This window comes from Athene noctua, chromosome 1, assembly GCF_965140245.1.
Source record: "Athene noctua chromosome 1, bAthNoc1.hap1.1, whole genome shotgun sequence".
NCBI classification, from domain to species: domain Eukaryota; kingdom Metazoa; phylum Chordata; class Aves; order Strigiformes; family Strigidae; genus Athene; species Athene noctua.
Window position 1 is genome coordinate 190,784,413 of NC_134037.1, and position 12,630 is coordinate 190,797,042.

General features: G+C 38.8%; 1 protein-coding gene across 2 annotated transcripts in view; it reads left to right on the top strand.

The window, feature by feature from the left end:
* CYFIP1 (cytoplasmic FMR1 interacting protein 1) overlaps positions 1-12,630 on the top strand; it is an 80,358-nt gene that overhangs the window by 16,005 nt on the left and 51,723 nt on the right. For both annotated transcript variants that reach the window (XM_074908192.1, XM_074908183.1), the window contains exons 2-12: positions 2,371-2,494; positions 2,680-2,769; positions 4,147-4,224; positions 5,256-5,357; positions 6,586-6,767; positions 7,901-7,997; positions 8,134-8,262; positions 9,447-9,551; positions 9,723-9,814; positions 11,058-11,175; positions 11,894-12,016. In XM_074908192.1, coding sequence (XP_074764293.1) covers positions 2,378-2,494; positions 2,680-2,769; positions 4,147-4,224; positions 5,256-5,357; positions 6,586-6,767; positions 7,901-7,997; positions 8,134-8,262; positions 9,447-9,551; positions 9,723-9,814; positions 11,058-11,175; positions 11,894-12,016 — 1,233 coding nt within the window. In that variant the 5' untranslated portion in view covers positions 2,371-2,377. The remainder of the gene's footprint in view (positions 1-2,370; positions 2,495-2,679; positions 2,770-4,146; positions 4,225-5,255; positions 5,358-6,585; positions 6,768-7,900; positions 7,998-8,133; positions 8,263-9,446; positions 9,552-9,722; positions 9,815-11,057; positions 11,176-11,893; positions 12,017-12,630) is intronic.

Genomic DNA, 12,630 nt, shown 5'->3' on the forward strand with positions numbered 1-12,630 from the left:
CCACAGATAGTCTAATGTCTGATAGTCTGAACATAGCTGATGCTGGAGGATTACTCCTGTGCAGTTGTAAATACTGAGGCCAAAAGCATGCAGATATGCTTTCTAAAATAGCATGTATGGGGAGTAAGGGCCATACCTTCAGAATATTTGCTTGTAGTGCTGAGGGAACAAAGTCAGGAGCGTGGCTTTTGTGAATGCCTGGCTGTCTCCTGCAGCAGGGACCCGAGTCATTGATGGACTCTGTTTTAGGAGGAGAAGGAAGATGTGTGGATCAGGGAGAGGGTGTTGATACTTTTCTTGTGCTCAGTGATGGCTCCCCTCTATGTGGAAAAGAGCGGTAATTTTTGGTGTAGAAGGGGCAACCATTTTTTTACTATGGTTTTCGAAGCATGGGTGGAGCAGGTTTTTGTAGAATGCCCTTGTTGTGCTTGCTTGGAGCTGGTGCCTTGTGGCCATTTTGCCTGTCATGCGGTGCAGTGGGGGAGAGGGCCATGGGCCCATTGGTCCCACCACTGTCGCGTCCCAGAGCAGCTGCACAGCCTGGTGTTTCTGCTTTGTCAGAGAGGCTAGGAGGAGGAAAAGTTTCCATTTGTAAGGAGACTCCCAGTTAAACTAACCTATGTAGAGTGTTGCGTTGTTTTCTTTTTTAGCTAAAGCTTGATCTATAGATACTCTGACCGACAGTTAAAATACTGTTTGTTTTAAATGCTCTGACTTATTGTCATCTCTCTTCCACTTGCTGTAGGGTAAAACTGTTGAGAGTCTGACCTCCTCGCAGGACTTTTGCCCACATGTGGAATTTTTTTGGTATTTGTTTATTTATCGAAGGGAGGACGCAGTGGGTTTTGCTGGTCTCTAATTTGAAAATAACTGTGGTTCTTGTGATGGAGCTTGAGCTGGGTATAGGCAGGTGTTGGGCAAGCATCCCAGGCACAGACAGGTCTGCCAGCCAGCACTCCTGTCAGTCCAGTCCTTTTTTGTTTTTTTTTGGCAGGGATTGAAAATTGCACAATATAGGTGTTTATTTTAGCAAAAACTCATATGCTTAGGCATGAACCAAGGTTTGGGCTGGTGTTTCAAGAAGCAAAAGGCCCCTGGACCTTTCTGATGGTAGGTGTTTAAAGTTGTCAGTGAACTCCTCTGTGTGTGGCATGTTAGCTTTGTGGCAATGGTTTGGGATGCAGGGTTGGTCTCTAAAGGTAGATAGGTAATTGTGTTTGGCTGCTTCCTTCCCTTAGCTTCGGGTTTTGTGTTGTTTGTTTTTTTTTTTTTTTTTTTTTTGTCAGCTGAGGCCTTCCTTGGAGGTAAAGCTGCTGTTTCTGTGGGGCTTTCCCCAGGAAACTTGTAATTAGGTGAGAGAAAGTGAGGAGGTTTTTCTACCAGGCCACTAAAAGTGCAGTGAGTGGTGGAATTGCCAGCCTATCCTGGCTCTCTCTTGGTGAAGTGTCGGCAAAGCTGTGGTGAGATCTGCTTGTTCACCGCCCTGAACGTGGGGATGGCACAGCTCCAGGGGGGTGACATGAACCAGGCAGGGCTCTGCTGCTCTGGGGTATGGGTGCTCAGTGCTCCTGCCCTCCTGGTTAGTCAAGAGCAATGCTCAGCTGCTCCTCTCACAGTGGGTGCATGGTTTTGCTCTGCTAAGTGGAGGAAAATAACTTGCAAAGCTCTATAGAGGAAAAGAGACAGCTTGATTAGATGTGTTACCTTAAAAACAAGTAATTTTTTACTCCACTGAGGAGGATGAGTTTTATATATGTGTATTATACAAAAGTGGATGGTTTAGTTGTTCCACCCCACACTTCCTTCCTAAAATATCTTCTTGTTGCTGTTCTTGGTGCAAAACCCCATGTGGTGGCAGCAGTCAGAGGTGTAGGGGGATTGCCATGACCCTGAGGGGTTTGGGGCCTCTCTATCACTGACTACTCCATGTGGATCGAGATGTCCTAGGACATGAAGCACTGGAGACTGCTGACACCTTTTGACAGCAAGGTCTCCTGAAGATGAGATGACAGTAGTATCTGTGCATAAGGGTTTGAAGACATCTTGGCTCAAAACTGAACATTAGAGGTCATCCTTCCCTCTATTTTTGGTGTGTTTCTGGTGTGCAGCAGTGGGGGAAGAGAAATATTTCTCAACTCATGAAAGTAAGGAGGAGAATGTTAGTCCTAAGTGTGTTTTTTAAACTTGTATACTAAAACAAACTGGGTTTCAGTTTGCTGTTTCCCTTCCATTATGATTGAAGGGAAAGTTCACATTTCTTTCAACATAAGTAGTTCCCTGCTTTTCGTATTACTTGTTTTCTGTAACACATAAAAAGTTTTATGTATATGTCTATACATACATACATATATGTATGTATTTTTAAACCAGGTGCAAAATGACTGCTCAAGTAACACTGGAGGATGCCTTGTCCAATGTGGATCTCTTGGAAGAATTACCCTTGCCAGATCAGCAACCATGTATTGAGCCCCCGCCATCATCTCTGCTTTACCAGGTATGTTGTCATTGTAGGAAAAATTTCCATTTCCCATTGCTGTTAAGAAAAACAGTATGTGCTTTTCAAAAAAAAAACCAAACCCAAAACAAAACCAAAGTGTGTTTATGTTTGTAGTATATAAAAATTATTATTATTATAAATATATATAAAAATTATATAAAAATATTTTGCTTTCTCTGCAGCCAAACTTCAACACTAATTTTGAAGACAGAAATGCATTTGTCACTGGCATTGCAAGATACATCGAGCAAGCTACAGTCCATTCGAGCATGGTAAATAGATGGTCAGATATATACTTTTGTATTAGTTAGAATAAAAGGAGAGGAACTTGTCTTTTTGCAGTTCATTATAAGAATTGTGGTCACAGAAAACCAGAAACCAGGTTATCTACAACACTTTCAGGAGGCAGTAAGATGAAAAAGTGTGTGGCTTTTCTTTTTTTGCACATGTACTTCTTGATAATTTTAAAATTGTCTGTCTTCTTGATCAATCAATGCTGCTCAAAAGTTTCCTGCTTTCATTGCATATTTTTCCAGTATTCTGAGGTGAGTTAATTGTATTGACAACTGTAGCTTGAATGAAAAATTACTTTCCATCCTCCCAAATTTCCACTATTTCTCTGTCAGTTTAGTGGTGTTGAAGGGTTTTTGTTGGCTTCCTCACTGAGGAGTGTAAGTTAGTGGTTTATTGGCCTGCTTTTTTGTAAGGTATTCTGTGGTTTTCAATAGTTCCACAATAGAAGATAAGACTTTATGCTAGTAACTCAGTCTGTGCTGATGGTATAGCTGTTTTGGGATACAAAAGAACTTGCAGGCTGCAAATGCTGGTCTGTACTGAACTTCTTGTCGTTTCATGGCACTCTTGGAAAATGAGGAATAATACATCTTGTAATTCTAGTGGCCAGTTCACATTGAAATGGGCAGATTAAGCACCTGATTACATGCTGCTGAAAAGTATGTAAATTTACACCAATTTACTTTTAAAATTATCTGGCGACTCCTTAACCTGTTTTGATTGTTTGGATGTTGTTGGACTTCTCCTGTGACCTATAAAAAAGGATATTGCTCTGCATGTGTTGACTCTTTTTCATCCTCGACTATTTGACCTGCAGTGCCTGTGTTTAAAAACAAACATCACCCCACTACTCTTCCCCCTCAGATTTGCATTTTTATTTGTATTTATAGATCACAGTGCCTTTAGTTTTGGGAAGAAAGAACAACACAAAAACCAGTCTGATCTGGGGAGATAATTTTTGTTATTATGTAAGCATAATTGCTGCAGTTGCTGATTAGTGATCTGATAGGTATTTCTTGGCTTAAGTGGTATGAAGATGATGATGTGAACTCTCTCAGAATTAGGTTGGGTGCTAAAACAGATACTGAGAATAAATGGAATTTTTAGCTGTTGGATTATAGCCAAGATGGAAGTCAGTAGCTGGTCAGCTCTGACACATGTAGTATGTCAGCTGAGCCTATGAATTATGGTAATGTTATTTTACATACATACAGCTTGCAATATATGTGTGTTTGTACATATATGTTCTGATAAGAGATAGGTTTGTTTGGGCAAAGGTTTGGAATGAGGGAAGAAAAGTGGATTTAACCCTTTTGTATTGCAATGTCTAATTATACTGAGTGTCTTTCTTACAGAATGAAATGCTAGAAGAAGGCCAGGAATATGCAGTCATGTTATACACATGGAGAAGCTGCTCAAGAGCCATTCCTCAGGTAAAGGATAAAAATTAAATTGTCATGCAACACGTGAACTTCTGTCTTGTTTTGGTGTGGAGTTGCACAGATAGAGCTTTGTTAATGAGCTCTGAAATTTAGTCTGCTTTGACTCCTGAATTATTAAGTTGGGCATGCCATAGAGTAGTGTCTTTTAGCACTTGGGGTCCAGTTGGACTTTTTTTTTTTTCCCCCCTGTTGATAAAGCATCTATAGGAGTATCTCACAGGTTTTGTGTCAGTCTGACTGATCGGTTCAAGAGCAGTACAGTGGTAATGTGCTGTGGAAGGAACACCTTTGTTGGATCTGTTTGAGGTCAAAATTTCATTCAAGAGAATGGACCCTTCTTGCTCCCCAACTTAATATTTAAATTCAGAACAGGTTTAACAAGTAGCATAGCATGTAACAACTAACGTTCGGGTTAAACATTTAAGTTTCTAGACATCCTAGGTAGTAATTTTCTAAATGTCAGAGCTAGCATTTTCTTGATCTGTATACAAAAATAAACCCTTGTGAATAGGTGACAAGTCAGCCTCAAGTGTCTGGGAATGGTTGGACAGGTGTGGAGTGAGAAGAATATTAAGATGCATCAGAAAACTGAACAAAATTATAACCATGAGTCGACACTTGCCTGCTTTATAAGGACTTTGCAATTATTTTTGTACTGAAATGCAAGGAAAGCTTATCCTGTGGTTTAAATATTTAAAGTGGAAGTCGGGTAGTCTTAATTTCTAGTTCTGGCCCTATTTTAGTGCATGATTTTGAGCAAGTGGCTTAATGTGGAAAGAGTATTGTCCTAACCATACAGAGGTGTTTGACAGCTAAATTATTTGCTGTGAGGTAATAGAAAAATCTTTTTTTTTTTTTTTACACACAGTTAAGCTTAGTAGATTAGCATAATATGACCAAACCCAGAAATTTGTGCCTTATGTTTGTGTCTTTAGGATGATAATGCATTTTCTCAGGATCTTAGTTTCTGAGGCTTTATCAGGGAAAGTTCCAAGTGTAATGATCTCTTTAATTATCCTCAGGTCAAGTGCAATGAACAGCCTAACAGAGTGGAAATTTATGAGAAAACTGTGGAAGTTCTGGAGCCAGAAGTCACAAAGCTGATGAATTTTATGTATTTTCAGGTAAAAGGAATGGAAACAAGATTTGCCAGTAGGCTTGTATTTTTACATTCCTATTTTGTGTGCTTGATATTATGTGCTCAGATACTGAACCTAGGCATTATACTTTGAAAAAACCCCAACCCCATATTGTCTCACAGAAGGGCAGAATTTCTAATGCCTATCTAATGCCTAAAAACTTCAGGCAATCTCCATTAAGACTTTGAGCATAAAATGAAAGGTAATTGCATACGGTCCCTACATAGCACATGGGGACAAAGATCTGGCACTTTAGGAAAACAGGAAATAGAAATATAATATGTTTCAGATGTCTACATAAAAGCATCTTGGCACAGAAACCATTTCTTGGGGAGTGAGGGATCCACAAGTCTGGAGACCAGAGCAGCAGGTGCAGTTTGCTATGGAAATCCATAATGGAGGCAAGCTAACCCAGTTGTTGTGACCTGCCAGCCCCCCGAGCTACATGGGTGCTAGAGAATAGCGGTCTGTCTTGCTTTTGCCTCCCATGCTGGCAGCTTGCCATTTGGTTCAAAGGACTGAGGATGTTTCCAGGCATTATTTGGGGGGAGCTGGAGCAGCTAGAGCCTGTGAGCTCCAGAGCACACAGGAAGAGGAGACTGAATGAAATGGAATATTTCCTGTCGTCTTTCCCAACTGGCAGAACTTACTGAGTACAAACAATCTCCTTTCATTGAAGGAGATTAGTGCTCTAAAGTCAGAACAGATTCCTCTTTACATTCAGAGTTGCTGTCTTGTTTGTGCTTGTAATCTCCATCTCAGATGGCCCTGATGTGCACTTGGAAATAAACATGTGCCAGGGTGATTTTGAGAGTTGGCATGAACAGTGTGCAGTGGATTTTTTGTTTTAAGGGAACATACTTCGAATCTGCCTTTTAATGCATATACACTGCCTCACTAAAGAGCATGAAATCACTTATTTCAGAGGGCTTTTAAAGTTTTATGACTTTTACCTGCAAAAAAGAACCTTGGCTCTTGTGCCACGCAAGCTCAGTGGCAAAAATTACTGGTGACACTTGTAGTAGCACAACAGCAAATACACAGAGGTGGAGCTGGAAAGTCTGTGCTGATGCCTTGTTAGCCATGCATGCTTTAAACATTTTTCTGCTTCAGTGGCTCTCTTCACTGGACCAGCTCCAGTTACCCGTTGAAATTTTTTTCCTGGAAATGTCATGGCTTTTACTCTCTGTTTCTTCTCTTTTTTTCCCATTAGAGAAATGCAATTGAACGATTTTGTGGGGAGGTAAGACGCTTGTGCCATGCGGAGAGGAGGAAGGACTTTGTGTCTGAAGCATATCTAATCACGCTGGGCAAATTCATCAACATGTTTGCAGTACTGGATGAGCTGAAAAATATGAAGTGCAGCGTGAAGAACGACCATTCAGCCTATAAGCGGTGAGTGGTAAGAAGCACCAGGACCCGGGTTTCTGTTGCCAGGATGCAGGCCTCCCGCAAGATGGCAGCAGTTGCTCTTTTTCTGACAGCTTTCTCTTCAGAAGTAGTCCCTCCACACGTGTGCCAAATAACCTCAAAACTAGGGATGCATTGACTGCAGTTAGGCTATTTTCTTTACTCTGTTCTTCCAGCAACAAAAGAATCCTCTGCCTTTTAATGCCAAGCTGTCAAATACTTCTGTCTTGGTCTATGCTAAATGTACTTTTCTCAGTAAAGCTTTTCTTTTTACGTTTGAGAAGAAACTAACTCTCTTGTGCCTATCCCTCCCCATCCTTGGCATTTGTGGCTGAGTTGTTAACTCTTGTTCTTAACCTTGAACAGCACAGCTGAAATGTCTTGTCGTGACCACAGATGTAGCAGGGAGGGGAGGAGGATGGGATATCAGTGGCCAAGTTTTGTGCTTGAGCTGCCATATAGTATCGGGTATCTTTTGTCGAACATGACTGTCAGAACAGCAGGGGAAGACAGTCTTTATGCCAGCTGTAGCATCTGTGGTCTTTCATAAAGAGAACCATTCATGCAGTGATTAGCCAGTTTTATCTATGCTGCTTCCATTTACATGAGATTTAATTTCTGCATCTACCTTTTGTTGTTGTTGTTGTGCATGGAGATCTAGAGTGCAGTGGGGGATTTGGGATTGGAAAACTGTTAATTTGGGATAAGTCCATATCTCTTTGATAGTGAACTTACACCTTTCTTTTCAGCTATTTTGATAAAAAGCCTTTCCTTTGTCTCTTATGAAACAGGCTCTTCACACAGATTTGTTGAGTCCATAGCCTGTGTTTGGATAAGTCACTTTTATAAAGCTGTGGCAAAAAAGTACTGGCTCTGTCTGCCAAGTTATCTTTTTGCTGGATTCATGAGTTTGGAGGTGGGAGATGCAATGAGGTTGACAATCCTGGATGAGCAGTGAATGATACGCCATTGTACTGGCACTTAAAGATCTGCTGACACCTTACACTTCCTCTGGCAGATTTGGGGATGAGTGTGTTTCTGTTGAGAGGGGGACAGATCTGCTTACAAGCAGCCCTGCTGAAGGGAAATACTGTTTTGTTTTTTTTCTGTTTTCAAAGGGCTGCTCAGTTCCTGCGGAAAATGGCAGATCCTCAGTCCATTCAAGAATCGCAGAACCTCTCCATGTTTCTTGCCAACCACAATAAGATAACACAAGTAAGCTTTAATTGTCTTTTTGCTAAGTACCTAATGCTTTATAAAACTTAAAATAAAACTCTTCTAGTTTTGTAGTAACTGCTGATCCTCAGGGAGTATATAGTTGACTAATACCCTTTTCTTATTTTTTTCCCAGTCTTTACAGCAGCAGTTGGAGGTGATCGTTGGCTATGAAGAGCTGCTTGCAGATATTGTGAATTTGTGTGTGGACTACTATGAAAACAAAATGTATCTAACACCCAGTGAGAAACATATGCTTTTGAAAGTAGGTTTATTTTTGGTACAAAATTAAAAAAGAATGGTTGTGGCAGGACACAGACATTTGAATTCCTGTTTGTTTGAGGTTTTGGTTTGTTTTTTTTTAAAAAATGGAACAAAATTAATGAAATAACTCAAATGATTCCTTTTTTTTTTTTTTCTATCTCCATTTTCTTTTTATGTTATTACATGCTAAATCTATTTAGAAACTTTCTAATCCATTTTTGCTTTGAAGTTGACCTAATGGAACAGCAGCCTTGTTAGGAAACCAGTTCCATGGAATTGTGTCTCTATGAAGTATAATGACAACAGAAAGGAACTTCTACGTTTTGGTTTTAGATATGTGGCAAGTTTGTATAAAAGGCTTTTGGAGATATTGAAGTGGTTTTTGTGTATAAAAGATTTCAGGGAAGAAGCAGCTTAAAATTAGGGTTGGTAAGTAGATTAGTTAGCTGGAATATGTACATGTAATAAGAGGGTGCAGGGCAACATGAAGTGATGTTATCAGCTGCATGTCTTGCAATGGAAGAAAAGGTATAGATTTGGAATTGAAAATTTGCCTCATGAAAAATGTTTTGAGTCCCTTCAGTGTTTAGCTTCTGAAGAGCTCTGTTTATTAAGAACAAACTGAAGCATCATGAAACAATACATGAACTCTAGAACATTTGCATTCTGTCTGCAGGGATGTGCAACGTGTCTTTCATATTTAGGCCTTTGGTTAATTGATGCTTAGAACACATTAAGTTGCTGATGCTCAGCTCTTGCTATTGTGAATATGCAGTTATAACTTTATGTTAATGAATAATTTGGACAAAATTACACATTACTGTTACAGATCAGTTTGCACATACAGAATTTTAATAAAATGGAAGTGAAAAAACCTGTCTAAAACGAGACAGACTCTAGTTTCAGTGAGATTTTTTTGTATGCTAAACCTTTATACAAACAAGTATCATCTTTTAAGGATAACTGATCGGGCTAATGTTAATGTAAAAACTACTAATAGGCATATAATAAAAGAATACTACAAAAATGTATGTATTTGAAAATATATCCTGTTTGAAGGAGGGTGGGTGTTTCAGGACTGTACTTTTAAAGTATTACTTTTTTTATATGAAGAACGGTTTTACTGAAGCAGGTTTTTATCTCTGAAGTCCTTTTGCAGAGAAGTTTGGGTTTGCTTTTTTTCAGGTTATGGGCTTTGGATTGTATCTGATGGATGGAAGTGTCAGTAACATCTATAAGCTGGATGCGAAGAAAAGGATAAATTTAGCCAAGATAGACAAGTTCTTCAAGGTTGGTTAAGAGGTGTTTCTTAATACATGATTTTAAGGGTCATTTACCTTGCATTTTAAATATAATTAAATAGAATAAGGATCACTTTGGACTTTCATATGGGTAAAAAATGGTTTCCTTTCACTAAGATTTGTGGTTAATAATTTAATCTGATTTGTTCCTTGTGTACAGCAATTGCAGGTTGTCCCACTGTTTGGTGACATGCAGATTGAACTTGCAAGATATATTAAGACCAGTGCCCATTACGAGGAAAATAAATCCAGGTAAGGGGGAGAAGAAAAACAAAGAGGGGAGAGTCTGGGCTCAGGAAAGTCAGACCCTTGGAGTTTATTTTCATAATCACCCATTAGTCTATGGGCCTGTGGTATTTACTTTAATAGGATTTTTGCCTTGGTCTACTTTTTGGTGTGGGTATCTTACTATTAACATACTTCATGTAATAAATACAACTAAAGAAGCAGGTTGTTTAAAGACCTTTCTATGCTGCTGAGCTCATTCTTGCATCTGTGACGTTTTTTATCACCTGGGTTGGAGGAAATTAATTTTATCTTATACTAATTTAATTTTTATTTTTTTCCTTTAAATATGAAACTTTCTTTAAAAGAAATGAAGGAATTGCTAAGCAAGGTGAGCAGTAGTAGTGCATGGGTAAATAGGCATGTTTATATTGTATATGGAGCAGCAACTTAGCTTGTCTCCCCTCTCTTTTTTTTTTTTTTTTTGGCTAGGTGTGCAGCACAGCAAAATGGCTGGAAAATGTAGCCAGTTTTTACATAAATGGTTCCATTGTTTATGGTTATTGCTTTGTTTTAGTGAACGTTTCTGTGCTCCTCCAAGACCTTCCCTCCATGCAGTTACATGAATTTAGAATGTAGTGCTTTGCATTTTAATTTCTGCAGAAAAAACATAACCTGCATGTAATTGCTGAAAGAAAATCAACAGTAGTGGGCCTACTGAGCTACTAAAAATATGAGCCTACTTAACATGACATTCTTGGTAGCATGTCTTTTGTGTCCCTCTTGATAACATGTTGATAGTATTTAATAATGCTTTTTTTTTTTAAAAGTTGGGAGCATACTGTAGGCTCTTCATAGTTAAACAAGAATAACAAAAAACAATCTGAAGGTAGCTGGATATATCTTACAGCCTTTACCTATACTTCTGCCCTGCCTTTCAATACTTTTCAGTTCTGTCCCTAAGTGTATGCTCCTGAAGAGAAATGCTGATTTGCATTTCACAGCAGCAGCCTTTAAAAAAGAAAAGGAAAGGAAGAAGGTTTGGGGTTTTTTTTTAAGACTTGGAAGAAGTGCTGTTTGGACTCAGAAGAGCAATCTGTCACTAATGGCTTGTGCAAGGTCAGAGGTAGAGGTGTGAGGAGAGGAAAGGCCTCAGAGGATAGGGAAGATTTTTAAAAGAAATGATGCATTGTGGTTGGTTCTCTGCAGAATCAGTTGTACTATTTATTGTCTAAAATGATTTAGGTGGATTTTTTGTTGTCTGAAACAGATGGACATGCACATCTTCCAGCAGCAGTCCCCAGTACAATATATGTGAGCAGATGATCCAAATCAGAGAAGACCATATGCGTTTCATATCAGAACTGGCTCGATACAGCAACAGTGAGGTGTGTGGAATTAGAGCTATTCATGCAAATTTCATGTCACTGTTAAATATCTGAAGAGGAGTAAACCTCAGGCTAGGTAAATGACAAAGCTTGATCATCTGAATCAGGAAGAGCTGGCTGCAGGACTAGTACCCAGTTTCTGCATGATATTTACACTATTTAAATTTAAAATAATAGTGATAATCATACAAACTGCGGTATTATTCTGCTTGTATGTGTGTGTATCTATCTATCTATCTATCTATCTATCTATCTATCTATCTATCTATCTATCTATCTATCTCTACCTATCTAGGATAATATCCTAGAACTTTTGGCATGTCTCTTTTGAAATAGGTTGTCTAGCCCTTGCTCCAAATGGGTGCTCATAGCAGTTCAAAGGAAACAAAAAGCTAAGAGGTTAGCTAAAAAAAAGGGGAAAAAAAAAAAAAGCATGCATATTAACATATGTATGATATATATAATCAGTGTCTTGAATTAACCTGCAACAAAGTTTTGGTGATTAGGGATACCAGTGGTTTTCATCATTCAACCAAAATCTGTGAAGTTTAACTATGTAAGTCTCTAGAAGAAAAAGGTGATATTAATATAAGTGTTGGTACATGATGCTGTTTTAATGATTAAAATAAATCTGTGTGGAAATTTAGCTGTAGATGCTGGATATAGCATGTTCTGATGTGGATTTGGGGTTTTTTGTTGTTGTTGAATAATGTTTTAGGTGGTGACTGGATCTGGTCGACAGGAAGCTCAAAAAACAGATGCAGAGTATCGGAAGCTCTTTGATCTCTCTCTCCAAGGCCTGCAGCTTCTCTCCCAGTGGAGTGCACATGTCATGGAAGTGGTATGTTATCTGGGGAATAAAACCAAAAGAAAAAGAGGTGGCTTGGTGAGATTGAATGGGCTGAATGGAATGAAAAATGTGTGTTGTGTTTTGTTCCCATAATTCCCATCTTACTCCTTCCTTCACTCCTTTTCTCCTCCTACTCCAAACCACATTCTCAGAGGAAGGCACATGAAATTCTCCGTGGCTAGGAGTAATGTTGCTTCTTTGAAGATCCAGTAGCATGTACAATCTTATACAGTACATTCAACTTGTTAATGGATAAGTGATCATCTGTGAGCCTTGACCAGATGCTTTTATGTTGCTCTTGATATGTATATATTGTAGAGTAATAATTCATTATTTTCCTAAACATTGTTTAAAATTGCATTGTTAGAAATATCCACACCAACATGCAGTCACACAGGAGGTGATAGAATACCTTCAACTGGCTATGTTTAGACATCATCCCTTAGTAAATTGAAACATATAAGATCTTAACCAAAAATGGACGGAAAGGCTTCCATTGGCTTTAGATTAGGCTTTTAGTCAAAAGGAAAGTAAATGTGGAGGAAGAAAAATTTGAGAGAAGATAAGGAAGAGGAAATAAAGAATAAAATAGTAATTTATTTTAA